The sequence below is a fragment of the Tubulanus polymorphus genome, chromosome 2 (genome assembly GCF_964204645.1).
Source record: "Tubulanus polymorphus chromosome 2, tnTubPoly1.2, whole genome shotgun sequence".
Lineage (NCBI taxonomy): Eukaryota > Metazoa > Nemertea > Palaeonemertea > Tubulaniformes > Tubulanidae > Tubulanus > Tubulanus polymorphus.
Window position 1 is genome coordinate 27,149,069 of NC_134026.1, and position 27,152 is coordinate 27,176,220.

General features: G+C 35.2%; 3 protein-coding genes across 5 annotated transcripts; 2 read left to right on the forward strand and 1 right to left on the reverse strand.

Moving 5' to 3' along the window:
- The first annotated feature begins 19 nt into the window (after positions 1 to 19).
- Positions 20 to 11,319, forward strand: LOC141900876 (uncharacterized). 3 transcript variants are annotated; one of them, XM_074787930.1, is made up of 22 exons: positions 20 to 421; positions 1,179 to 1,219; positions 1,355 to 1,435; positions 1,532 to 1,595; positions 1,681 to 1,806; positions 2,171 to 2,261; positions 2,360 to 2,454; positions 2,548 to 2,666; positions 2,769 to 2,917; positions 3,537 to 3,643; positions 4,498 to 4,539; positions 4,981 to 5,181; positions 5,269 to 5,383; positions 5,486 to 5,704; positions 5,980 to 6,071; positions 6,158 to 6,259; positions 6,355 to 6,492; positions 7,811 to 7,861; positions 7,945 to 8,992; positions 9,076 to 10,284; positions 10,366 to 10,587; positions 10,717 to 11,319. In XM_074787930.1, exons 1-22 carry the CDS (start codon positions 332 to 334, stop codon positions 10,725 to 10,727), a joined length of 4,413 nt encoding a protein of 1,470 aa, XP_074644031.1. In that variant the 5' UTR covers positions 20 to 331; the 3' UTR covers positions 10,728 to 11,319. The 3 variants fall into 3 exon arrangements, with proteins under 3 accessions (XP_074644031.1, XP_074644030.1, XP_074644032.1); XM_074787929.1 differs by lacking the exon at positions 3,537 to 3,643 and adding an exon at positions 4,035 to 4,141; XM_074787931.1 differs by lacking the exons at positions 20 to 421; positions 1,179 to 1,219; positions 1,355 to 1,435; ... (3 more) ...; positions 2,360 to 2,454; positions 2,548 to 2,666 and adding an exon at positions 4,035 to 4,141 and having other exon boundaries at positions 2,906 to 2,917.
- Positions 11,320 to 15,439: 4,120 nt separating this feature from the next.
- LOC141898680 (EF-hand calcium-binding domain-containing protein 7-like) lies at positions 15,440 to 19,316 on the reverse strand. Its single transcript, XM_074784715.1, is given in 15 exon segments — positions 15,440 to 15,979; positions 16,074 to 16,181; positions 16,275 to 16,358; positions 16,437 to 16,556; positions 16,673 to 16,821; positions 16,896 to 17,029; positions 17,120 to 17,277; positions 17,363 to 17,472; positions 17,544 to 17,682; positions 17,762 to 18,100; positions 18,180 to 18,266; positions 18,399 to 18,544; positions 18,619 to 18,684; positions 18,766 to 18,963; positions 19,253 to 19,316. Coding segments are annotated over 14 exon segments (1,860 nt in total). The 5' UTR covers positions 18,911 to 18,963; positions 19,253 to 19,316; the 3' UTR covers positions 15,440 to 15,904.
- A 68-nt stretch (positions 19,317 to 19,384) lies between these two features.
- On the forward strand, positions 19,385 to 26,931 carry LOC141898460 (symplekin-like). Its single transcript, XM_074784360.1, has 29 exons — positions 19,385 to 19,652; positions 19,754 to 19,822; positions 19,935 to 19,988; positions 20,068 to 20,141; positions 20,781 to 20,907; positions 20,989 to 21,095; positions 21,186 to 21,249; positions 21,323 to 21,474; positions 21,556 to 21,653; positions 21,745 to 21,899; positions 21,980 to 22,087; positions 22,166 to 22,363; positions 22,450 to 22,638; positions 22,713 to 22,859; positions 22,952 to 23,072; positions 23,159 to 23,245; positions 23,341 to 23,530; positions 23,614 to 23,695; positions 23,778 to 23,891; positions 23,981 to 24,128; positions 24,211 to 24,298; positions 24,379 to 24,448; positions 24,532 to 24,741; positions 24,842 to 24,929; positions 25,020 to 25,121; positions 25,199 to 25,386; positions 25,467 to 25,643; positions 25,748 to 26,590; positions 26,682 to 26,931. Exons 1-29 carry the CDS (start codon positions 19,557 to 19,559, stop codon positions 26,853 to 26,855), a joined length of 4,320 nt encoding a protein of 1,439 aa, XP_074640461.1. The 5' UTR covers positions 19,385 to 19,556; the 3' UTR covers positions 26,856 to 26,931.
- The last annotated feature ends 221 nt before the right edge of the window (positions 26,932 to 27,152 follow it).

Consider the following 27,152-nt stretch of genomic DNA (forward strand, 5'->3'; position numbering starts at 1 on the left):
GTCACGATTCTTGGAAGGAACTGAGTGGCTTACTATAAATTTTTTTATTCCTTATTTTCATATTTATCGTCGGAAACTGCGACCCAACTGTTCATTTTACGTGAAATTAACATTCTACATAAACGTTGGCCACATTTGGATCATTAGGATTTCATTTGTAAACACGATTTTAAGCCAAAAATGCTTGTTGAACTGGTGGAAAAATCAGTCCTTCTTATGAAATCTGACTCCACCGATTCCCAGCGAGGGTTGTTTCACTAATTGTGTATTTTGATCAGGACCCCCAATACAGTGGTAGTGGATATAATGATGTAGCCATAAAAGGAGTTCAATGATAATAAGTAGGATGGTGATGGAATTGAGGTTACAGAGTCCGGCTGGTGGCGAACCCGCAGTATTTCCATGGCCGCTCGTATCAAGTGTGAGTATTTATTATCACAAATAATTAATTATCGAAATTTGTGATTGTTTATTGTATGGTATGCTGTCTTCTTGATGTATTTTTTCAATGTCGACTTGAGCCTAGAAACAGTCACAAAGTGTTAAGGTTCAACTCCGACCACCCTCCCTGCTTGCTGTGCCAATGCCAGACTGTCATTGTCAGCCGTTTTGGGAACTTAACTTTGGAAGCAATGACTATATATCAGACTACCCCTGCCCTTATGAACATGTCGTCATCAGTGTTATGCTTTATATTGCCTATAGGCCATGAGATGACGTTCTTCGAAGGCTTAAGCCAATTTAACCCGTTCCTATCCTGGTGAAACCTAGTCTAGTACCTAGCCGTCGTTCCCCAAACAACAGGGAACAACCTGTAACAACGACTGGTATTCTTCAGACTAGGTGACACCATGTTATTCGGGCAGGATTCCCCGACGCAAAAAAAGAAAAAAAGTTGTGGGCTAGTATAAAATCATCAGCACGTTGATGTTGACTAGTGTTTGAAGACGAAGAACCCATATATATAGGCTAGCCCCTTTCATGAAACTAGATTGCAGCCCCAAGTTAGTACAGTCTTCTTTAAGTGAAAATTGGTAGACTATGACATTTTACACTCGGGAAAGATTTATTTTCATAAATCATATTTGTTGTGTATTTGTTATTATTTCTTTGAATGATCTCGATTCGCAAGGTTTTATAGTGTTATATGGTTTAATGACTATAATGACATTTTGTAGGATGGAAAAGATGGTGCTGAAGAAGTAATAGACATAATAAGGTAGGCCCTACTGTACATGTTACTTTATAAGTACATGCATCTACTGTATCAGTTAAACTATTGTTTATCAGCTGGGCTTGACTGTACTGTTACAACAACTATTCCTTTGGTAATAAATGATCATTTCGTTATTAGATACGTTTGCGAGGATGTTCCAGAAATAGGCCAGGTGTTAGAAGATTTTGGGGTTGATATTGATCAGTGCGACGCCAAAAGGTTAATAGACCAGAAATAGGTTATGATTTAGCCATCAAAGAGTGCTCAGTCTGGATTGTCAAATGTTTTACTTCTCCAAATAAATCTTAATTCCAGTTATGAAGGGCTCACTGACTTGTGTGACATGTACAATAAAGCAGTTGATAGATATTGGAAAGTGGTAAGTGAATAAATGGCATAGCAGCAAAAAAGAATTCCTTTTTGCTGTGTTATGACACTATAATTCCACTTAACTGTGTTTATAGGTTAGATCAGAATTTGAACCAAGAAAAGCAACATCAAGACTGCTGAAACATATATTACAACAATGCTATAACCACGCTGTTTTAGATCCAGAAAGACTCAATCAGTACGAACCATTTTCACCTGAGGTTAGAGAAGTTATTGATTTGTTTAGTCTGGTAGAAATTTCAGTACAAACTGAAATGATAACGGAAACAAATAAGAACTCAATAGATGTCTTATGTAAACAGATGAGTAGTGTCAGTCCTACATGTCATTGACTATTGAATGTGGGAGTTTATTTTGTATACATAAATATAGATTTTTCAAAATAAGAATCAACTGTTAAAAACGTGTCATTGATAAAAAAGAAAGTGTTGTTTCAAAGCCATGTTTGTAAATTGATCGAGAATACGTCATACGCAGTATCATCATTACTTCGTTAAAAGTCGCATGGAATTGTGAAGGTGTATGTTTGTTGTTGAAGGTTAACTTAGTCGTATCATGTTTCAGGTTTACGGTGAAACATCTTTCGAACTGATAGATCAGATGACAAAGTCTATAGAATTTATGGGGGATGATAACTTCATTGACTTAGGCAGTGGTAGGTTTGAATTAATCGAAGTCAAAAAGCTTGTATTTCTTTGTAATATTGATGAATGATTTTTTATGGTATCGTTATATATTTATTCTCATAAACAGGTGTTGGCCAAGTGGTTTTGCAAGTATGTGCTTCCACCAATGCAAAAATGTGTTATGGCATAGAAAAGGCTGAATATCCCGCTAGATATGCCAAGGTCCGAATGAAATCAGAGATGAGCTGAAAAAGTTTTTATTTCAATTTCTTTAAAATCCTGTCCATGAATTGTCTTTTATGGTATTATTTGTAGGACATGCAAATTGAATTTAAACGCTGGATGAAATTTTATGGTAAATCGTATGGGCACTTTAAGCTTGATAAAGGTGATTTCCTCGATGAATTGATGAAGGAAAAAATTAATAATGCATCGTGAGTATAAATTCCTATTGCCAGCTTATTGAAGTTATTTTTCTTTCTAAAACAGTTCATTAGATTGAATATTGTTTATGACAATGTGTATCAATGTTTCAGTGTGATATTTGTGAATAACTTTGCATTTGGGCCAACAGTTGATCATCAGTTGAAGTTACGTTTTGCCAACATGAAAGAAGGTGCGAAGATTGTCTCATCAAAGGCATTCTGTCCTCTCAATTTCCGTATCACAGACCGTAATCTCAGTGGTATGTATATCATTATTGTTAACTGTGTTGTATAGTTTGTGGAGTAAATGAATATAAAAAAACCTGTATTTGATATGAAAACCTGTACAGATAAGAAATGATGCGTATTATAAAGAGAGACATTAACTTATACGGTACATATAAATTAAGATACGATCACTCATGATGATATCATCATTATTTAGAAATACTTGCTGATTATTAATTATATGATCAAATGATGATATGGGGAACTATTATTATTAGTAATACCGATGTTTGTAATTTATGTGTGCAGGAAGTAGGTGTACAACATCTTTTTCTTGATGAAATTACATTGATCAGTGAAATTGTTGGCTATGGAAACTATTCATCTGTTCACACACATTTACATTATGCTGTTTAATCATTTCATGTCATTCTTCAGTTGGTTTCTATTCTGGCGGATATTCATCAGTCTGAAAATTATATTCTCATTAATTGAAAAAAGGCTACATTCACATGGCAGCAATTCGGGTGTTCTATTCAGATAGACTCTGCATGTCTTTTCCATTTGGAACCGATTGGCTGCCAATTTTAGTGAATTGCTGTTCATGTTGATGTTTGCTAATGCTTTGGCTGCGCTGATGCTTCGTTGCAGATATTGGGTCTATAATGCACGTTACTGAGCTTTCTCCTTTACGAGGCGCTGTGTCCTGGACTGGCAACGCCGTTACCTACTTCCTGCATATTATAGATCGTACATTGGTGAGTAGGAAACTGGTTGGTATGGTTCTTCGTTGTGACCGACATGTTCTACTCAAATTTATCACATTTCATTTATATATGAAAGTCATTTGAAAGTTCGTATAGAAATACAATACATACCGTAAATGATTTGCGATGAAGGTGATATTACTCGTTGGAGCACAAAGGACCTACTCATGCCCCACAGCCTCATGGGGTTATAGGGATAGTGTCTGCAACCCACTGAAGCGGAATGAAGATTCTTATATAGCTAGTTACGTTGAGAAACTTTGCTATTACAAGTGACACAAAGATATACCTCAGTTCGAGAGAATAGAACCTTCATTCTGTTAGTATGGTACATCTGTACGTGTGGTAGACGATCCATTGTTCACGATTTTTGTTGCGACAGATATTGGTTCGATAATGCACGTCGAGGAATTAAAACCGTTACGTGGTGCAGTGTCGTGGACTTGCAAAGCGTTCACATATTTTGTGCACTCTATCGATCGCACGTTGGTAAGTATTGATGTCCATAACGAATCGCTATCATCAGTTCTACTGTTGAACTACACAAGGTGATCTTAATTGGAAGAACTTGAAGAGCCATTATGATGATGATAGTAATCATCATTTACATCACATGTAAATGTTACAATTTGAATGGATGTGGTGTATGATAAGATAACCATAATTTCCTCCTATTCGGTTTAGAGGTTTCATAGTCATGAATAAAATGATACTGTTTCATTGTTAGTCATGGTAAAAATTTTATAATAACTACATTATTTCCCAAATAGATATTGTAATTATGAATTGATTTTGCTAATTTTACTGCACATACTGATATGCTTCTACTGTTTTATTTTTTCTAGTTAGAAAATTATTTTCAAAGAATGAAAAATCCAAAACTAAGGGTAAGTGTTAGTTATTTCAGTATATGTATAGATGTCCCTGCTGTAGTTAGATTTTAATTTCACGTAGTTCTGGAAGATGGCAGTAGAGTGTATTGATTATTAGCAGTAGCCAGCTGCTATGTGAATGGTGGCCATGAAAATTAACATCCGAGCGACGCAATAACCACTTGTCACATAATACTGATATATTGTAACATGGATTTAAATAGCTTTGATTTATTGTTGCGTTATTTACTGGTGAGCTGCATCAGTTTATTGTTGAAACTTGACAGAACTAGTAGTTTCATCTTACATGGATAATAGAAAATTGGAGATATCTTTAACAGCTATAGTATCTTCTAAAATTAAAAAGATATTTCTGTTTCTTTTTCTTCAATTTTTTCTTTGTCATGGTGTATTATAGAATTCCATTGTATTCAGGTGAATTGATGTTTTTTCCAGTCTGGTGAAACTACAAATGGAGGTCGATCAACACGACGAAATACAGCTCATAATGATCATCCATACCAGGCAGCTAAAGCACTCGATTTCGATAGTTCAAGTAATGATGCTTCGACTGTAGATTCTGGATTTGGGCCAACAACTAGGCGTCAGTGGAATGAAATCTGCGCGAAACCCGCGTCAGAAAAAGAAAATGACCAGGTATCTTTTATATCTGGTTAATTTATCGCACCAAACTAAACTTTTTGCAGTTTGTTCCTGTCAATTCAAGCGTATTCGGTGTTTCAGAATGAAAAGCGTACAAAAGAACATACCAAGGCTCCGAAACGAAAATCTCGTTCTGCTCGGGATATTAGACGGAATCAGTCCTCGAAGCAACGTAGACGGCAGTACAAATTATCAGGTAACAGATAGTCGATTTAATGGTCATTATAAATTACCTGGGTTATATAATTTTTATGAAATATGTTGAATTTATGTACCAACATGTATGGCATCATTTCAGATGAAAATCATTTAGTTGCAAAGAGTCATATGGCAGCTACTAATCAACAAGCAATGGAAAGTCTAGATCTGCTGCATACACATACACTCCTTAGTAATACAAACTCAGGGACGAATATGTATAACGACCTCAGTATGGTCAGAGATGATTTAATGCCATCCACAAAACCAGCTTTGCCTCCGCGTAGTGCAGGACCTGCTAATCTTGATGAGCTTTTTGGTAAGTAAAACCACGATTACCCCTTGGAGGTGATTTTAGAGTTTTAAACCCTAGTGCATTGTATAATGGGCATCTGCCCCGCAGTCGGATGTATTGTAAGTAACCGGTATCAATTTTTATGATGCCATCTCGCAACAGAGATTTTAACTAAAAAAATTGATAATTACTTCGCGTGGTGGGCTCAATTTAGGTTGGTGGATACGTGCACTGTAAGTGTTGAAGCGTTACAAGATTGGCTCAATACAATTCTGATTATTGTATTACTCTTATTTTAGCTTTACTTCGTCAGCAATATGAGGATTATATGAACTACATGGGTTCGGCACAACAAAAAGAGGAACTTTCAAAGAGAGTTGATCAAGCCAAGGTACTTTTTCAAAGGTCTTCATCTTCAAATAAGGAATGAGTTCTTTTGGACATACGAATAAATGTTATGTTATGTTGAAATTTTAGTTGTATAACCATGAATTGAAACAACAGGCAGCAAATCTCGAAACTCAAATATCAAATCTTCAAACAGAAGGAATAGTTAAATTTAAAACTAGACTCAAGGAGGTAAATTCTGAAATGCTTAATATCTAAAATACTTTGCTTTCATGTACACATGTAGGCCTAATTAATATGGATTTGATGTTGGGTTGTGATTGCAGTTTGATATTGAAGCAGACAGTACTCAAGAATTTCTCTACAAGTCAAAGGAGATTGTATCTAAGCATAAGGAATTAGAAGTGCAGGCAACTTCGCTGCAGGCAACTGTGCAACACTTGGAGCATGAACAAAAACAATTGGTATGATAACATATATTAAACAGTAGAATAACACAGACTATTTGTATCACATTGGAGATTAATGAATGTCCATTATTTAAGCGGCTTTGTATATTAGAATAATAGTGTGGTAGACTGGAAATGAAACAAGTTTAGATCATGCAAAACAGACTTTCTGTTCAAATCATTTTGCTCTCACTAAGGCTTGTTTCTTCTCCATTTGGTGTATGATCTTTGTACTTATATTTTACCCATTTAACCATGCCTCAAGACTGATTTATGACAATCATTTTAGATAGTGCATTCTTACTTCTGTTCTGGTCTGTATTTTTCAAATACGTGAGAATTCGTTTTTCTGGCATTGATTTGTTTAAGAAAATAATTTTGCATCATTGCAACCTTCCAATGAAATTTTTCCACGTTTTGAACAAACAGAACCATGACTTTTCTCGAATAATTTCTCCTCTTTTTATGTAACGTATATTTAAGTGACCCGATATTGTCTAATTACAAGAAAAGAATCACCCAGATAATGTGAAATGAATTTCCTGGGTGTTTGTTTTCAACCTCAAGTATTCAGTTTCCCATCCCACCTCTTGCAATTAATTGCTATCTACTACAAAAGTGATTGAATAAGAATAATAGTGATATGATTCTTAAAGATGTGATTTTGAAGGATGTCTGTTTTTGATCGCATATTGAAGAGTGCATTCAGTGGTTTTAATGGTAGTTAAAAAAATAAAAAGTTCCAACTGCCAATAACATCACTGCAAGAGTAGTTTTTCTGGCAATTCTAGATATTTTCCACATGGAGGAGTGTGAATGTTTCATGTTCGATCTGTTAAAAATCTGAGCTTGCATTTTCTATATTGGCAAATTTTACATTTTTTCTATATAAATAATAAAAGTGGCTTTATATTTTAAATGTGTGCTTTATGTGTGTGCTTGTTTATAGGTGTATTTCTGCATGCTTTTCTTTGTGGTTTGTAAAGTAAATTTCATTTATTATGTACATACCGGTACCTCTTCGGTATTCATGTAGCTGTACATAGAAATGGTGTCTGCTTACTGCTACCACATTAAGTTTTTTGGCTTGAGACACATCTTTAGTTGCAAGGTTTGTAATTGTCACTCATAACTCGCTTGGTATTTTGAGTCTTAAGGATTATTCTGGTTGATTGACAAACAAGAATTTACTTGCAATTTTTTGCAATACATTACATGAAGGACCTCATAGTTAAGATAGCTCAAACTGTTTTTGGCGCAACTCTCCTGCGCAATTGACCCTTGGCAATCTTGGTCTTTAATTGTACTTTATAGGCTAATATTGTCCTTTCAGGTCAATACTCTTCAACAGATGAAATCTGGAAAACTGACTAGCATAAAACCTGTAAGTTAATAGATCAAAAGGCATTTTTCAGGCATCTCAGCATATCTCGGCTTTCAAAAAAAAACAATACTTTCATTTTCCAGGAACTCATTGCTCCCCTGACTTATGATTGTTTGTCGAAAGAGGTTGCTGCTTGTCTTGTATGGAAAAGACAGCTGCAGTCAACTGTGGGAAACCTTGAAACTGAGATTCATAAACTGTCTCATATAAAACAGGAAAAAGATGACAAACGAAATGTACTAAAACCTAAACAATCCAAATCAATGAAGACGAAAGATGTAAATAAGAAACAAAATGATTCTTTTGATGCACATTTACACAGCATCATCACTAATGCCCTCCTAGCTGACAAATCTGTTAGCATCAAAAAAGAAACTGATGAGTCTGGTATCACACAACCAACTGGACAGATTCTACATTCAGTTTTGAAGGGTGAACTGACTAAATTGGGCAGTGTGTCCACTAATAAAGCAAATGCCTTGAAAGATATCACAGGAACAGGTGAACCAACTGAGGCTTTTGTGAAGAAAGAAACTGTCAATCGTCTGGAGCAGAACTACTCGCCGATAAGTCGACCGAGTAGTTCCAGTAGTACAGATTCTACTGAATCTATTACTGCTGTAATGCAGGATGCTAATGCTCTTTTCTACAAAGCAAATCATGTTGGTTATAATTCTGTGAGAAGCCATTTAATGATGGCATCGAATCCAGCACCGGTGTTGACACCATTGAATATTCTACCTACATATTCACCAATAGGTGGTGGGTATCATTTGCCACCACAGATAGCTTCATCTAGTTCAGCGAGTAGCGCTCATAGCATGTACATGGTTCATCCTTTATACACCAACGCTCTGCTTCAAGAACAAGGGATAAAACAATCTAACAGCAGAAAACGCTCGACTGTGAAACCACCAAATACAAGTCCGAATAAAAGATTGTGTCCAGAAAAATGTACGACACCATGTTTGGCTGAAAATGATGTTGTATCTTCAATAATGACAAATGTAACTCAACCATTGTCAATCTCTGCAATATCATCTCCTGATTCATCTGCAAAATCTTCACCGACCAAACTCAGCCCTATAAAAGCCCATGATGAAGTTGATGGAAAATCGCTTCCAGAAAACAGTAAGTAAAAATCAAATTTTGCGTGTAACTTGTGGCATTGATTATGTTTTACCTTCTACATGACTTCCTTTGTGTCATTGTAGAAAATAGTCGTATGAAAGAATCTCCAAATAAATGGCAAGCTGAAATAAGCAGTGGATTTGATGCTCTGGTTGCCCTTGCGTCATCAGAGTTAGAAAACAGACGAAAAAGCTCAGATGGTCAATCGCCATCCCAACAGCTTAATACGGATGTAAATAAGGTCGAAAGAGCTGGCCCCAATCCCACAATACCAGAAACTGTTACAGCATTCGATCAAAACAAAGTTTGTGAAACCGGTGAAAGCATATCCAAAAGAGTGTCACCTATTACGTTGTCACTAAAAGGTATTGTGTCTGAATCTGTGGTGCCCAACAAAAAGACAAGTAATTCACCAGATTCACTGTGTAGTCAGCCTTGTGATAGTGTTGATAGTGGTATTGGACAAAGCAATAATGAATCAGAAAATTCACAGAGATCCACACCAATCGGGTTTGTGGCTGTGAAGTCAAGGTCTAGGTCTTGTAGTCCATGCGTTGATATGGATGCGAAAGAAGCTGAAAAATATGAGACTTATGATCGGCACTTCAAGAAGAAATTTTTTATGAAGGATCGTCAGTGGAAAGTGGAGAATGTATCTGATACACCAGCGATTGAAGAAATGAGACATCATAAATTCCGGCCAAAGGGTAAAGAATGGGATAAAACATTTGGTGCGATCCATGGAGAAACTGTCAACTGTGGGACTAAATCTCCATTAACCACGAACTGTCCTAAAAGTAAATCACCAGTTGTGTCTGTCATGCAGATTTCATCGACTACCTGTGTTACAACAACTAGTTCTAGTCAGTCAATCAATAGTTCAACCAACATCAATACAGTTTCCTCAACCACTAAAACTGTACAGTCAGCTATAGATACCCCTGTATCTAACATATCAGAAAACACTGAAAATGTGTCTACACCTCCTCTAATAGAAAATACTCCAAAACAACTGGAACAACCGAGTAAAACGTCTTCAAAAAATCAGCCGAAAAATTATCCATCGGTTACACGCTCAAACCAAAATTCTCGCTCGCCTCATCAACATAAGTCCAAAAACCAGCAACAGCAGAAGGGCCAATATGGCCACAAGCCATTCCATTTACCGAATAAAACATCAGATTCTAACAACCAAGTTAGACAGTTGACTGGGCTACCTCCACCAAGATTAAGCATGGGCTATGACCATCTTCAACCAAAGCAGCCATCACCCAGGGCTACTGGTATGCTAGGTGAGATGATCATACATACAGGATTTTAAACTTTGTCATATTTTTTTTTTCGAGTTGTCGAAATGTTATAGTGTATTTTAGGTCCAGAATTCAGAGGTTCTGGTAATAAAAATGGTCCACCACCATATGTGATGCACCCAGGACATTTTCCACCTAGGCATCCCATGCAACAGCACATGCATCGGGCGATGTTCAATGATTATGGTCCACCAGCTCCTAGGCCATTCTTCGGACATGGACCTCCTCCTTTTAATATGGGAAATGGCCGATTCTACAACAACCGACCACCAATGCCACGACAAGGTAAATCCATCCATGACAAAATTAGTATCAAGTATATCGACAAACTTAATTATTTGTATATAGATTTATGAAAAAGCTTTGATAAATCACACAAGCCCAGTTATTAAAACTTTGTTGGTCCTTTTACAGGTCGGCCTTGATGATGGTTTAATTTAGGAAATACTGTCTGTCCGTGAGAAGTGAATACCATCTTGTTTCTGTTCAGTCAGTGTGATAAACTTTCTATTGTCAGTATCAGGGATGTCATCCATCAAATCATTTAATGTACATTGTCTTTGGCAACTTCCATCGCCAAGGCAAAAGGCAGCATGTCATCATCGCGCATATCAAATAGTGACTTTTCTTCCTTGGATTGATTTTTCTGAGCCTCAGATGTTTAATTATTCAGCGATACCAAGTTAATTACGAGAAAGACTCATCACAATCACACAATACTATCAACTAGTCATCAACATCGTTATTGCAAATATCAGGGATTAAAAAGTGATAGTCATCAGTGGAACTGAAATTGGTATGTGTGACTGGAATTAGGATATTTTATACAACACCATGACATCGTGGCATATAATGATACTGCATCGGTCATCAATGAGATGTTGAAGTGGTGATGGTTTATAGTTGCGGTTAGTTTAGATCGATTCTATTTTTGGGTAAAAAGGGAATTTCTGTCGTTTAACATTCCTCCCACTATTGTACATAACCATGTATGGTGTAAAAGAGATGAGAATAGATTGATATACTCCGAAGATACATGTACCCAGTGCTTGTGTATTTACAATGTCCTTAAAATTGAAGTTAGTGGGTGTCTTATGAATTCCACCAGTATATGGTAGAAATAGGTTTATTTGCATCTAATCACGATTAATTGTGTATACCAGAATAAAAGTATTGGAGGTTGCAGAAAGTCTTCTCTATGAGGCTATATCTTACTCAATAGATAGTTTATTGTAATATTTCCTTATTGTGTGTAATCCTGTCTCAAAATATTAGTTCTTATGAATTATTATGGTGTTTTGTATCTTAATTGGCCGTTTGGTCCGAAAAGTTATTCCATGCAGATGGATTAAAGATTTGTTGGATAGTTATTTGATTGTTTCAATAACTTTAAACACCAAACATTGTTGAAATTAAATGTTGTGAAAAACTGGCCTGACTCTACAGTTGATTTTTATTCAAAAACTGGCTTTGAAGATCTTGAAAAGTCAGTGAGAATTCTGTAGTTAGATTAAACGCACAATCTTTGAGTAGTAATGTAGATGCATAAATAAGGCGGATGATGATGTTATGAATATTCATTTACTTCTTTTTAAGCTATAATCATTCATGTTGCTTTGTACTAAGCATAGCTGGCAGTATTTAATACTTTTCTTATTATCTTGCTATGAAATAAGTTCTTATTGCAGCAACTTTATATAATGTACATTACATAGATTTTCATGTTCTTGGGAATGTTTGCTTCTTCGAAATTGCACCATTTTCATTTAAATCGTAAAATTCATTTTGTGTCATCAATTGTGTATTTTCTATGGTTTGATAACTTTTTAAACATTTTTTTTTATTTTGTGTACTTGACGTACATATGTTATTAATTTTATGTACTGTTTCATGAGATGGTGGATTTCTATGAATTTCTAAACATTTTTTAGTTAATTACTAAGGTGCATATGTTATGTGTTACCCACTGGTATCATAAATCTTCGATCAACAATATTCATCTACCGATATTTCTACTGTGACTGTGTGAATGATCTTAGCCGTCTAAGGTCTTACTGTTAGTGGATAAAATGAATGGTTTGAATTTCATGACTAAGAGTGATCTTTTAACCAGCATTTATTGAATATTACGTATATGTTGACTATATGGTGCTAGCTACATGTATTTCATATACATGATTTTTTTCTTATTTGTTGAAACACATTGTTAATGAATGATGGAAATTCAATTTAAAAGTAATTAAACCACCTTAAATTGCTGAAATGTTGTGCTTAGATACCATGGTATGCATTATGATTGTAACCATTCTATTTTAACCACATCAAACAACTTCTGAGCAACTGGTCTCTTTCTCTATATTGTCTTTACCTTTTTCGTCATACATGTACATTAAAAAGAAAAACTCGGCTGACTGTGCTCTTTATGGAAATGCTTTTTTTTTAAGCGGTTAAGTATATATTTTGATTTCTTTCTTAGCATGAATTAACATCTCTTGTATTTATTAGCACAAAAATGGTTGTATATATTATATCATGATATTTTAAAATTTCAGCTCTACTCTGTGTGTAGAGATACCTTAAACATTAAAGGTGGCTTGAAATCTAACTAGTCAGGGATAATGTTTCAAATAGCACCTAAATTACTCTTTGCACGCTTATATATTAGTATCATGTATATAGAATAGAATATTAGATATTGTGCAGGCAGTCAACCATTAGACAACACTATCATCTGAGCCATTTGATTATAATTGTGCTTTTATGGAATGTAGAGTTGAGACAGTTTTCGATTTAATCATTTCTTGTTTGCCTGTGGAATACTGGAATATGAATTACTGGATAACTCAGAAAGCAGCGGTATATTAGTCGAGTATCTATAGATAATTTGTGGAAATTTCATATCAAAACTGGTAAATCGTGTATTGTCTTATCATCTACATTATCTATAGATGTTGTGTGTATAATAATAAATGTGTAACTTCATGACCAGGTTGCATTTACAGATGAAAATACATACCTTTATTACTGTAGTTCTAAAGTTAACAGTGTTCCTGGGTTGTTCAAATTGGAAAAGATATTTTTGAATGAAAAACTGATTCTCCATCTTATCAATGTGAAAAGTATACAGAAATGTCGATGTACCGGGTATAATGAGTTCACCGGTTGTACAAAATGTTTCCACTAAAAACGTTTTCTAGATTTGATATTGTTACCTACCTGTAAGAAATATGGCCAGTATATTTATACTATGTAGTAAAATTCAACTGCTTCATATATTGTATACTTATTAGCTGATGAATATACTTTGGATGAAGGTTAGTAATTGTATAGAAACTAACCTTTGTTACTATTGTACCTCTTAACCAAATCGTTTTATGCATTTACCTTTAGCATAGATGCATACAAAATGCACAAAGATATTGTTTAAGTCATTTTCTAGATGAGGATTTTGACTTGATTCAGAAAAGGGCCTGTTTGGCGTCATGAATATTTACCCAAATAATGAATTTTCAATTGAGAGTGTTTCAATAGAATGTTGATATTATAGTTGCATGTTTTTGGATATAAGTTTCTAGAAGATGTTATGGAAATGTGAAAATGGTGGTTGTACGTATATTACGAAATTTGATATTTTTTGCATTCAGTCCTTTTTCAAAAATGCTTACAATTTTGGAGAAAATTATGTTTTGGTACGTGGTTCTACTTTCTAGTTCATATAAATGATTTTAGCATATTTATATCATAGTAGTCAAGTTTGATAGATGCACAGATTGCGGAGAGATGTAAGATTGCAAGTCTACTCCCTCACATTGAAAGCCTTCTGATCAAAACGGCGTCAGTGTAACTGCCGTTGTATGGAAAAAATCATACACTATTTAACATTGATGTAATTTTGTTGTCAAGATAATTACTAGTACTCCAAGATCTAACACAAGTGTTTATTAAAGAGTGGCAGCATAATGAGATAGCATAACATTGTCGTCAGTGTTGAATGCGGGCTGTGTTATACTAAATTCTAGCATTTCACGTGTTATTTTTCACATACGAATCTGGCAAAATTAGTGAATAACATGTGTGTATGTGCTGGCACAATATTATAAAATTTACGGTAATATAATTACTGACAAAAAGATGGTTAACTTTCGAATTGCACGTTTAGTAGTTTTAATTTTATTGAAGGACTTTGTTCTTTTAGTAGTTCATTGAATTGAAGAAGAAAATATTGTGACTGTACCAGTCTCTAAAAAACTTTTGTTTGATACGTTTAAAGAATTAATTTGTGTGAGTATATCTGTATAGTTGTCAACATTATATAAACCTAATTATTTTGCTTATGAAAAAAATGTTTTATTGTGTCAAAAAAACTTTATGATAATTTATTACGAGTAATAATTGTTATTTTTATCTGAATTTCATCTCGATGCAATGGATTTCTACTATTCAATGTGGACGAAGAACTGGCCAGATTTAAATAATGCGCTGCTATTTCGATCCACTGTATACAGCGGTCAATCCAGAGGGTACGCTGGGAGCACCCCTTAAAGTACTGCAGATTTGTGTGATTGGTTCTCCTTCAGTGAATGTGGAATATCTTTTCAATTTGTGAGTTAAATACTCGCATGATAGACTTTGTTGCTCTTCAAACCATAATAAGGCATGATTGATTCCACACATGATTATTGAGAATCATTTCTATTTAGAAAGTTGCTTCAAATTCTTGATTAATTAAAAGAACGATTCCATTAAATAATGAGTACGGTAAGTGTTGATGGAAATGACGATTGAAACAATAATTCGCCCACGGCACCACAGTAAAAATAATAGAGATTTGCAAGGTCTGATCTCACCCGTCTAGCACTTCCCCTGCACTTTTCAGCTTTTGTTGACATTTCTGTGAAATGGAAGCACCGATGCAGGGCCTTTACAAAGTTTTTCCAGAGAGTAACACGAAGTTGCACTTAGCATAGTATACTTGCTACAAACTACTATACTACCATCTGAGATGTGCTGAAATCTGTCTAAAATCATTTATAGGCAGCAAGAATCAAGTAAAACTGAAATTTATAATAATTATGCTAATTTTAGTAGATCTAAACTGCAGTTGATATCAAATACATAAATAATACAACATTCGGTATAAAGGAGCAAAAACAAGTAAATGAAGATTATATTTTATGCCAATACCACATGAGGAATTTGTTGAAAATCTACAGCATATTCAGTAAAAAGATTAATAATGCAGCTTATCTCATTTGTTACTTTTACATGAATTTGTTCTATAGAATACTAACGAAAGGAACCTTTATGAGACTAGATTATTGATGAATACATGTACAAATAAAATACCAAATCATCATTGTTAAAAACTACATCAATTTTTAATCTCAAGAATTCTTGACTATCATAGTGATTAACAATACATACAATCTACATTGTTTATGATCATTATTTCAACTAACTACAGCTCATGATAATCTAAGCTACGTACAAAGCATTTTCTTATCACAGTAAAACACAAACATGACGTAGAAATTGGCAGCATTCAATACTAGGACGGCTTAATATGTACTGGTATAAAAGATGTTGAAGAGACTGCACAAATTTACACCTGCAGTGTTTCTGTACATTTTACAACCCATTCTAATCTCTCAATCACTGGAAGAAGATGTAGAGCCACCTGAAAATTGAAATTAACAACAATTCAATGCAGATGGCTGAATGAATAGAACTGACATACAAGTATAGAATCGGTACAGCATCTAACAACATACCTGAGTGGATCGAGCATGTACATCTACAGTATAATCTAGTCCATCCTTATTAGAGACAACATTCTGGCTTTTACTGCAGTCAAGTCTTACTGAGACTTTTGCCCGAGACTGAAAAACAATAACACCAAAGCATGAATGAGAAATGTGATACATATGCTCATATACTGGTAACTCAAAACTCAGTTTACTTCATTCAGTTACCTTATTTTCTAAAACATATGATTTTCTACCATCATTCAAGTAGCTATAGAGAGTAACATCTCTAACTATTCTTTTAGAATCACCCTTAAGTACAGAAAAATATTGAATGAATTTTCAAACAAAATTAATGACAGGTACTGCTGTTAACTGCTGTACTGGTACCTTATTGATGACAGATTGGGAAACTATCTTCTCTACTTCAATTGTATTTGTTAACCCTTTCACAGTAACTGCAGAGTCATCACCATCTTCAACATAAATATCAAGTGAGAATGGACACGCCTGAAATTAAGAAGCATGAGGATAATCAGTAAAATGAACAACCACTAAACAGCAATAGAGATAACATAGCATCAAAATATTCCTCTTCATGTATTTTTGATAGCATTTATACTTGCCTCATCAAGAATAAGAGCTTTATTATAACCCATACTCCTCAATGTTACCCAAAGATCATCTGTATCTCCTTCATTGTCATCAGCTTCCATTTGATTAAGTTGAAGGAAACCTTTCCTGGTTATTTCGCCATTTTTCAGCTCGACATTTTCTACAAATAAAGCAATGCATAACGTTCTGTTGAAGAGAAAATCAATTAGTAATTTCATCTTCATTCTGAATTACCTTCAACAACTTCCCATTCATCATCAGCTACTTCTTCCCCACTTGTTCGTAGATTATATAAATTAAATTCCTGCCGATTCAACGAACCATTACCAGTCAGATCACACAGATCAAAAATCTCTGACAGCGCTTCCCTATGAGAAAAAAACAATTTCGGTCAAAGATTACACGCAAATTTCAGATTTCAAATAAAACACAAAATCAAGAATTTTGGATTGATTTACTTGAATTGTTTTGTCAAGATGAATTTTCCATCTTTATCCTTTTTCACGAGTTTTGTTTCAACTTTTGGCTCATTCCGTCGTCTTTTCAGTTTACAACCAGTCGTGAATGGCATCAAACGATAGCTGCCTTTTTGAAGGTCACATCGAACCCCATATTTCTAAAAGAACGTAAGTCAAGCTCCCTCTTCTCACACGTATCACATAAAATACTCTTAATTTGAAAGATGAGCAACACTAACATACCCCTCGAGCATCGCGCTCTTCAGTAAATGTCAACAGACTGTCTTCCAGTGATGCAGATGTTTCATGACGAACGATAAACATCGCTGTATCCACTAAAGTTCGAGTAGGATCTGAATGGAAATCAAGATTTTTGTGTTTTCACGTCTCACAAATTCGGATCAAGAGGTAAATACTGATGTACCTTCTGTTTTGATATCTCTAGGCTGTATAGTAATCCAAATACTTGAATCCTCAGCTAGCTTCAGGATATATTCCTGACTAATTATATTGTGATCATCATCAATGTGGAAACATCCTCTTCTTGAATGGTGCTTCCAATCCTTCAGAAAATAACAAACAAACCTAACAATAAACACACACACGCACAAGAAACTAATAATTAAATGAATTAAGAAATACCCTCAGATTCCTTGGTTCCTGTAGTTTTAAGCGTTTAGAAGCTACAGCTGGATTCGTTCCATCTTCAGACTTTGAGCGACTGCGTGGCTGAGGTTTGGGTTGATCATTTATACCTGAAGTAGATGTAAATTATAAGTGATGTAGATACCCTTTTCAACATAACAGTTACACATGATAAAACTCACTTGTTCGAGAACTTGTCCTGCCAGAACGAGGTCGGGGCTCTCGCCCGTCTGCAGAGCGCGCACTGCTCACTTTTCTATTCTTTTCTTTATTTTCCATCTTCTTCCTTGACATCTTCTGAAGCTCTTTTGTTGTCGACATCACGAGATTACAAAACTAACATAGAAGCGAAATTTGCTCTGTGCATTATTGAAATATTCTAACAGCAATTAAACAGCCAATAAAATGTTCTTACCTCCTTATAGTCTAGTTTACCATCTTTATTTTCATCAACCTCATCCATGATTGCCTTAACCTCTTCAGTGGTCATTGGCTCACCTTTCTAGATTAAACAATGAATGCAAGATGTATAGGAATTAGCACACAACCAGGTTCCACAGTTGTTTCAGTGTCTATAAAATATACCAACTTATAGGCTAGAACTAGACGCCTCATTACAGGTTTGCTTACTTACATTTGTGAGGGCTTTACAGAGTTCTTTAAGTGACAGAAAGCCGTCTCCATTGACATCCATTTTTCGAAAAGATTTCATTAAATCATCCTCAGATGTCAATGGTTCTCGTTTACAAATATCACAGAAATCATCAAACGAAAGAGATTCTGAAATCAGAATATTCGATGCAATAATAAATGATACCAAAGTAAACATAGATTTTGTAAAACTTTGAACGGACCTGTTCCGCGCTTCCAATATTTTGTGATACTTTTCTGTGAAGGGTTTCTTCCAGTTTGCTGTATAACTAAGAAAACATATCATGTAAAGTTAAGTCATATTCTGGAATCTCGAAAAGCCGATGTTGAATCATCATTGTTACATTTACCAAGTTGTAAATCATCTCTGGATCTGATCACATCTGATATATCATCAAACACTGTCAAAAATGCAGCTTTGCAATCCAAAAAGAATTCATCATCTTTCGGTCGTGGAAGTAGCGGCGACCGTTGAGAAGAATGTCGCGATGACATGTTTTTTTGCTGACGATTCGTGACCAAGTGCTTTTTTCAGTTAAATCCCTAAACTTAAGAGATAGAATGAATTTAATAGCTGAGGCCTTAAAATACCCAGTGCCTAGTAGGCCAGTAAGTAGTTACTAATTAAGTAAGTAAGTAGTTAATAACTATTAGTATTAAATATATAATTTTAGTAATATTGGGCATTGGCATTGCCTTGGCAATGATTCCATCTCTCAGTCTCGGAAAACTTTAACTATGATAGAATCTGTGAGTGTCATCTTGACTTAATTTCTTGTCAACTTGAATTACTTTATCAGTAATACATAATCTGTAGTGATTAAAACAGCTAGTTACCGGCAGCAGAGTCAGATATTTTCCACAACCAAATTCTCGAATTCTTTCAGTTTCGTAGTCCGGTGTAAACAAACCACGGACTGCGACAGTGACTGTGCATCGTTAAGGCGTCCGTGTCAATGCCGTCAGTCTAAATCCTGGAATACGTGTTTTAATACTTTATGATTCCGGTGAAGCAGCCACTGATAATCCGCAGCGCGCGATATTGATCCATTTCCGGGTTACTAAATTAATTTACTTTGCCAAAAATTTTCGCTTTAATTTCACGATTCAAGCGACGTTTAGTTAATTATTTGTGCCAAAAATGGCAGCATCAGACAGTAGACGATGCCCGGCATCGCAGTTTTTCATGGATGAAGATGCTCCTGAAGGAGGAACTGCTGACAACACATACCATCGAGTGAGAATATTTTTCAAACGATAAATCCAATCAAATTTTATTGCCACTTCTATGCATTTTCTTGATGATCATTTTTCAAAAATCCTTCTTTTACTTAAAAGGTGGTTGATTTACTAAATAAAGCTGGACTCCAACAAAGAGATGCTGCAAAAATTACAAATCTGAAACAAGTAAGCACCTAATCATTTAACATATGCATTATCAAAAGTCTTACTTGAAGAATGATTCAATCTGTGTAAGAAAACTATTACTTTTATTTCTTGCTGGTATCTTTCTCTTCAGGTACAAGAATTGATTATCAACAAAGATCTAAATCTTCTCGACAATTTCTTAGACGTATGTGTATCATTTTCTTACGGTAAATTATTATTTTCATATTTCAACGGCTAATCTTGGTTCAATCATTTATTTATAGGAAATGATGGCATTTCAAATGGACAAATCACCTGAAGTTCGAAAATTTGTCGTCGGATTCATGGATGAGGCGAGGTAAGTTATGTTGCAACGTATTGTATTGTATCGCTTTGTTATTATACTGTTGGATGTTATTATAAACTTGGAAAAATATTGAGGTAATTAAAGCAAAATCCTATAAATGGATATTAAAGAACTAGAAATTAAAGAGTTTATTGATGCAAAAACATTTTGGTGGTTTCCTACATGCATTTTTACTGGGTAGAATGATGAAATACATCGTACACTAGGGAAATAAGTTAATAACTTAGGACGATTACCTGGATGTTATATAGAAAAACAACTTAAACCAAAAGTTTAAACTTCTCACCGGATAAGAAGAAAGTGAGGAGCTGCAATAATCCTGTCCTATATGGTTAGCTCAGTTGGTTAAGTGGAGGACTAAGCTCTGCTAACTTAATCAGGTTGTGAATCCTAACAACCAATAAAAAGGCCCTGGCTGTCTCTTAAGACCCGCTAAGGTTACACTGTTACCTGCAGTTTGGACGTAAACTTTAAGTCTAAACTAATGAAAAATCCAAACATTTTTTGGTCAACAATATGAGACGTAAATACTTGGAAATTAGGCTAGGTCCAGTGGATATTACACTGATCTATTGAATTATAGAATATGAATTCAGACATGTAGATTTTATTATTATTGTCAAATTGCAGTAAAAAGGAGCCAGAGCTGTTGCCTAAATTTATTGGTTATCTTCATATGATGATGAATGATGAGAATGTAAATGTTATAAAGAAAATCATTCTCAGTATGACAAGAATCTATCGTTCATCTTTACAGGTAAGCTATAGTTTTCACATTTCTCTCATGGATTGCTCAAGGTGATTGTGAGAGATGATGTTTGTATTTTCTTTTATGCAGTGGTTATTGAAATCGAAGGAAATAACGGAACAGATAGAAAGTATGTGGAAATATGTTAATGTGATCAAAGAAACCATTCTGAAGATGATAGATTCAGAAAATGATGGGTGAGAATAAAAGCTAACTGCGATAAAGAATTTATGTTAACCGATTTACATTTCGAATTTTCTTATAATCCGCCTCAACTTTTTTTCTAGGATTCGAACTCATGCTGTTAAATTTGTGGAAAATCTTGTCTTAACATTAACGGAAAGAAGTTCAGTAAGTTTTTTGTTTTACCCGCTATTAAAGCTTTGTGCAATTCATTAATGATCATAAACTTCTATTGAAACAGGAATCTGAAATTCCAAAAAACATGGAACATGAACTGACACTGGATAAGATACCTCAAGATCACCAGTTTATCAAGTATAAGAAGTTAGAAGACGAAGGAGCTGAAGCATTTAAATTGCTTATAGAATTTCAATGTTCTGCTCACATATCAAGGTGTGAAATCGATTTATCAAAATTGGTGTTATTTCTCTCATAGATGAAGAATCAGTTTTCAATTTTTTGCTGTTATTTTAGTGTCAATCTAATGGCTGTTATGAGTTCTATGACTTGTATTGCTCGGCAAAGACCAGAATATTTGCCGAGAGTTATCCAGGGATTTGAAAGTTTACACGGTAAGTCAAAACTAAAATCTATTTTTGAAAATTTCTTTATTAGGCCTATATACTGATTCAGAGTATATTTGAGGTTGTCTTTGTTTTCCAGCAAATCTACCACCGACCCTCGCAAAGTCGCAAGTTAGCAGCGTTCGGAAAAATCTGAAAATGCAGTTGCTTTTGTTGTTGAAACACCCGATGTCATTTTCATTCCACGCGCAGATCACCACATTATTAACAGATCTCGGAGCATCGACGTCTGAAGTAAGTCAACGCTTTGTCAAATAGGAGACATTCTTGGAAAAGAAATTGTGTTTTATTCGAAACTTTCATGTTGTTTTCAGGTTCTGAAATTCATGCCCAAAATGGATGAGAGGAAACGGAAGGCTTTGGAAGAAGCAGCTGCGCCTAAACTTGCACCCAAAAAATTGAAAAAAGATGCTCCAGTGCCGGTGAATATAATACACTCAAATTAGTAACATTGATGTTTTGAAGAGCATTTATTGAAGTGTTGATGGTTTCAATTATAGATTTCTACAATATTAGATGATATTGAAATAAGTACACCGCTTGTAACTATGCGCAACAACAGTAGCAGCAGTAGTGGTAGTAAACCTAGGAAACCAACAACTGTGACTCAACAACAATCAAATGTAGATATTACCGCTGGTTACATAGAACCAAAACTGACGCCTGAAAATGTGGCTGATCTTGTACTTGTCAGTATGGTAAGCTTAAGAATATGTAAAATAACCCTAAACATTATTGGCTTTGTTACCGTTGCATAATGGATTATATTGTATATGTTTTATAGGTAATGCTGCCAGATACAATGCCTGATCAGTTTCAATCGACTTATACACCAATAGCTGCCGCTGGTACAGATGCACAGATCAAACATTTATCTCGACTGTTAGCTACTCAACTGGTGACGGCTGGTCTGGGTAAAGGTGATTTACAAGAGGACTCTGCTGCTAAAGACAAAGACAAAAAGTCAAAAAAGGTAGACAAAATTTCGGCACCTAAATCCATTGTTTTAACTGGTCTATATGTGATGAATTCATTTTATTATTGCAGGATGGACCAGAACCAATGGATGAAGATGATAATTCTGCATCATCTAAACAAACTATTCACACAATTGTTGGTGGACATGTTGATGCTGCACCAGGGTACCCTGGTATTGAACCAATGAAGCCACCTTCAGCTGCAATAACAGCTAGTGTATGTAGTATGAATCTAATCGAATCTCTATACTCTACTCGACTATTTGCCAGTATTTCATTTATTATGAATTGAGTTTGTGATGATTTCAGTTGACTTCAAGTCGCCGGGGTATAAAACATTTCAAACTTACATCAGTCACAAAACAGATGACACCAGAAGACACAGCAGATCAGGCGCTTTCAGCATTCAATAGAATTTTAAATGCAGAGAGTAAGTGAATAAATAATTTGATGGAAAGGTCTATTACGTAATATAGAAACAAGAAATACTCTCATGATTATTGGTTCATATTTCAGAATCTGCCAAGATGGGAAATGCCAGTGTGCAAAGAATGAAATTGTTAACAAATATAGTTTGTATTTATGGATCTGCATTTAAACAATGTGAGTTTAGAACTAATTTTTATTAACTTTAGTAAAGGCAAACTGCACCTTTGAAAGAAAAATGAAAAATATAATGAACACATTCTTGTTTTCAGTGTTCCAAGAATACATATTTGAGAATTTGGCTGCACGCTCAGAATTAGCGTTTATTTGGTTGTATCAGGAGTATTCTAATGCTCAGGGATATCTATTAGCAGCTGCTGAGAAGCAGAATATGTCTAGTTATGACGAATGTCTTACACAGCTACTATCTGCATTGCTAGAAAGACCTGACCAGCGATCTGGGTAAGTTTTGTCGTAATTATTGTGAACATCTCTAGAGAGAATGTTTTTGGGGAAATTCCTATTACACCCTTTTGTCATTTCAGACTCTTTGCAAGATTGATTTTAGAAGCTCCTCTGATTACACCAGCAGCAATTGATGTGTTGAAGAAATATTGTCAAGATGAGGTAAACTTACTGTTTAGTTCATGTTCTCAGATTTATTTCTGCATTAATCTCATATTTTAACAACGTCTGTTTTTGTTATTAGACACGTATTTACCTCGGTATGTCGATATTGAGGGATCTGATTCTGAAGCGACCGAACCAAAAGTTAAACTTTTTAGTTCTGTTACTAGAATTTTGTGCTAATGAAAAACCAGATGTGAGTACGATTGAATTGATATTTAATCATCAGGCTACCGGTGCACTATATTCACTTGGTTTATACCACTAATCAAAATATTTTCTCAGGTAAGAAGCAATGCTCTTCGTGTCACTAAAAGTTTATATGAGAGAACTGATTTGAAGGAATACATTGAAAATTATGCGATGCGGAATTTAAGGAAGTTGTTACTTCCCTTCATGCCTGGAGATTTGTTCACTAAGACAGAAAACCTTGGTAATTTTAGTAAATTTCTAGTCTGTTAATTACATCATCTTTGAATGTCTCAATTGAATATTGTTGAATCTTGTTTTTGTAGACGTTGATGGCTGGACAGAAGAAAGTATTAAGACTTGTCTGTACTTGTATCTCGGGCTCATGCCTGTCAGACACAAACTAATTCATGAGTTAGTACTCTTTTAATTTCGAAGCTTGGTGCCTTTTAATCTTTGGTTGTGCAATATGTGTGTATTTATTTGTATTTTAGATTATCAAATATTTATGTGACAACCTCTGCTAATGTCAAGAGAACGATCCTCAGGGTTCTAGAAACACCTGTAAGTTCATTTATCTTCATAGACAATGTTTTCAATATGAACAGAGGATATGTGCATGTTAAGAATATTGACATTTCTGACAGGTGAAAGGTATGGGAATGCAGAGTCCTGAATTGTTATTACTGGTTGAGAATTGTCCGAAGGGAGCTGAAACTTTAGTAACTCGAGTGATACATATACTCACTGATCGACAGGCTCCGTCTCCTGAATTAGTTGATCGCGTTCGTGATCTTTATCACAAACGTGTAGCAGATGTACGATTCCTTATTCCCGTGCTAAATGGACTTACAAAGGTGAGATGTGTAGAGCTACTACCGTATATAACTTTTAACTTGCATTTGAAAATAGGTTTTATCAGTATTTTGTAATCTGTAAATTTCTATTCCATTATAGAGCGAGGTCACTGCAGCATTACCCAAACTTATCATGCTAAACCCTAATGTTGTAAAAGAAGTGTTCAATAAACTCCTCGGTGGCCATGGTACGCATGATCCGACTTAATCACTCTTGGTCTCATTTTTTCTATTCAATTGCGACACATGCATGTGATATTTTGTGTACTGTATTTCAGCTGAAAGCGGTGGATTTTCTGGACCTCTCACACCAGCTGAATTGTTAAGCGCACTGCACACCATTGATCCAACTAAAGTTGACATGAAAACAATCATTAAAGGTAATTAATCATTTCTCTTGTAAATGCAATAATCGCCAACCAGATATACTATAAGTGGTGTGCTTCATTGGTTTCAGCTTGTAACCTGTGCTTCAGTGAGAGAAAGATTTACACCCAAGAAGTATTAGCTGTTGTCATGCAACAACTGATGGAAATGAATCCTTTACCGGTGCTGTTAATGAGAACTGTAATTCAGTCATTATCCTCTTATCCCAGACTAATTGGATTTGTTTTGAATATACTTCAGAGGCTTATAACGAAACAGGTAACCTGAGAAATCTGTAGATATCCCCATGATAGTTTAATTGTTAGAAGATATCATTTTAGAATATTATGTCTTTTTAGGTTTGGAAGAATAAGAAAGTATGGGAGGGCTTCATCAAATGTTGCCAACGGACTAAGCCTCAGTCGTTTCAAGTTCTGCTCCAGTTGCCATCAGTACAGCTGAACTCTGTTTTTGAGGTGGCACCTGAAATGAGGGATCCTCTACTGAAACATGTTCATTCGTTAGCCCCTAATCAGGTTAGTTACTTCAGCTTGCCTTTCATTCAAATAAAACAATCTCCATTTGTATTCTCTAAATACAAGACAGGAATCTGTATTCTGTACTGTCAACTATATTTCAGCGTGCTCATATACCACCCGGGGTGATGTCTGTACTAGAAACCAAAAACGTCCTACCACAGCCACCAGGAACAGAACCTAATTCTGAAGAAATTAAAGCTGCGCATGTTCCTTTAAAAACTATCACAACAATCACTAACGTTCCTACTACACCACCAGCACCTGGTAATAAATCAACTCCGAAGACCCCTACTACTCCAGGAGCTCTGGTGATGGAGATATCAATGACTCCTAAAATTGAAGAAAAAAAATTGAAGGAAAAAGAACCATCTGATACACCACAACCTGAAATAAAAGATGAACCTGTTATTCCTCAAGCTGACCCTAAGAAAGAAGATGAAACTGAAATGATGGATACTTCTGAATCAGTTAGCCAAGTTGCTGTAAATCTTGAAAGCTCACAAACTGATGATTTAATTCCTGATAGAACACAGTCTGATGTAAATCTTGATAGTTCACAATCAAAAGTTGTGAATCTTGATAGTTCACAATCGGAAGTTGTGAATCTTGATAGTTCACAATCGGAAGTTGTGAACCTTGATAGTTCACAATCGGAAGTTGTGAATCTTGATGGTTCACAATCCGAAGTCGTGAATCTTGATAGTTCACAATCAGAAGCCTTGAATCTTGATAGTTCGCAATCAGAAGTTGTGAATCTAGATAGTTCGCAATCAGAAGTTGAGAATCTTGATAGTTCACAAACTGAAGCGAATCTTGAGAGTTCACAATTGGAAGTTATGAATCTTGATAATTCACAAACTGACATCGTGAATCTTGATAGTTCACAATCTGAAGTTGAGGCATCTGAAAAATCATTGGCATTATCTAGCCAAGAAGAACCGCCAGTAAGTCAGATACAGTGTGATGATAGAATGGATTGTCTTGTATTGTATGAAGATTACTGATGTATTGATCGATCATTGTTACTTATTTCAGAGTGCTGCAGAAGATGGAGAAATAGTAGACGAGGCTACTCCTGTCAAGAGTGAAGCAGTAGTCGAGAAAGTAGTACCGACACAAAGACCAAGAAGAGGCAGGAAACCCAAAGCCGAAACTACAAAAACGGACCCCGCTCCCGTGACTCGGAGAAGTACCCGAACAAAAAAATAAATACGTCTGCGAAATTTATCATTCATTGTAAATTAGTCAAAATTTGTAAAAGTTGTGAAATAAATGTAAATACATGTCGAGTATATGATGCATTACTTTAAAGTTTAGTTCACCTCTTATCATTGTCATTAAGGATAATCCAGCGGGCTGCTGAATGATCTTGATGCAGGCATTGATTTGGTCTCCCAGGCTTCAATTGTCCTAGATTTTCAACCGAACATGTACTACTAAGAACATCTGAGGGGTGCCCCATGGGTCCATGCAGCAGATTGAAACTACTTTAATGCAAGTTCACAA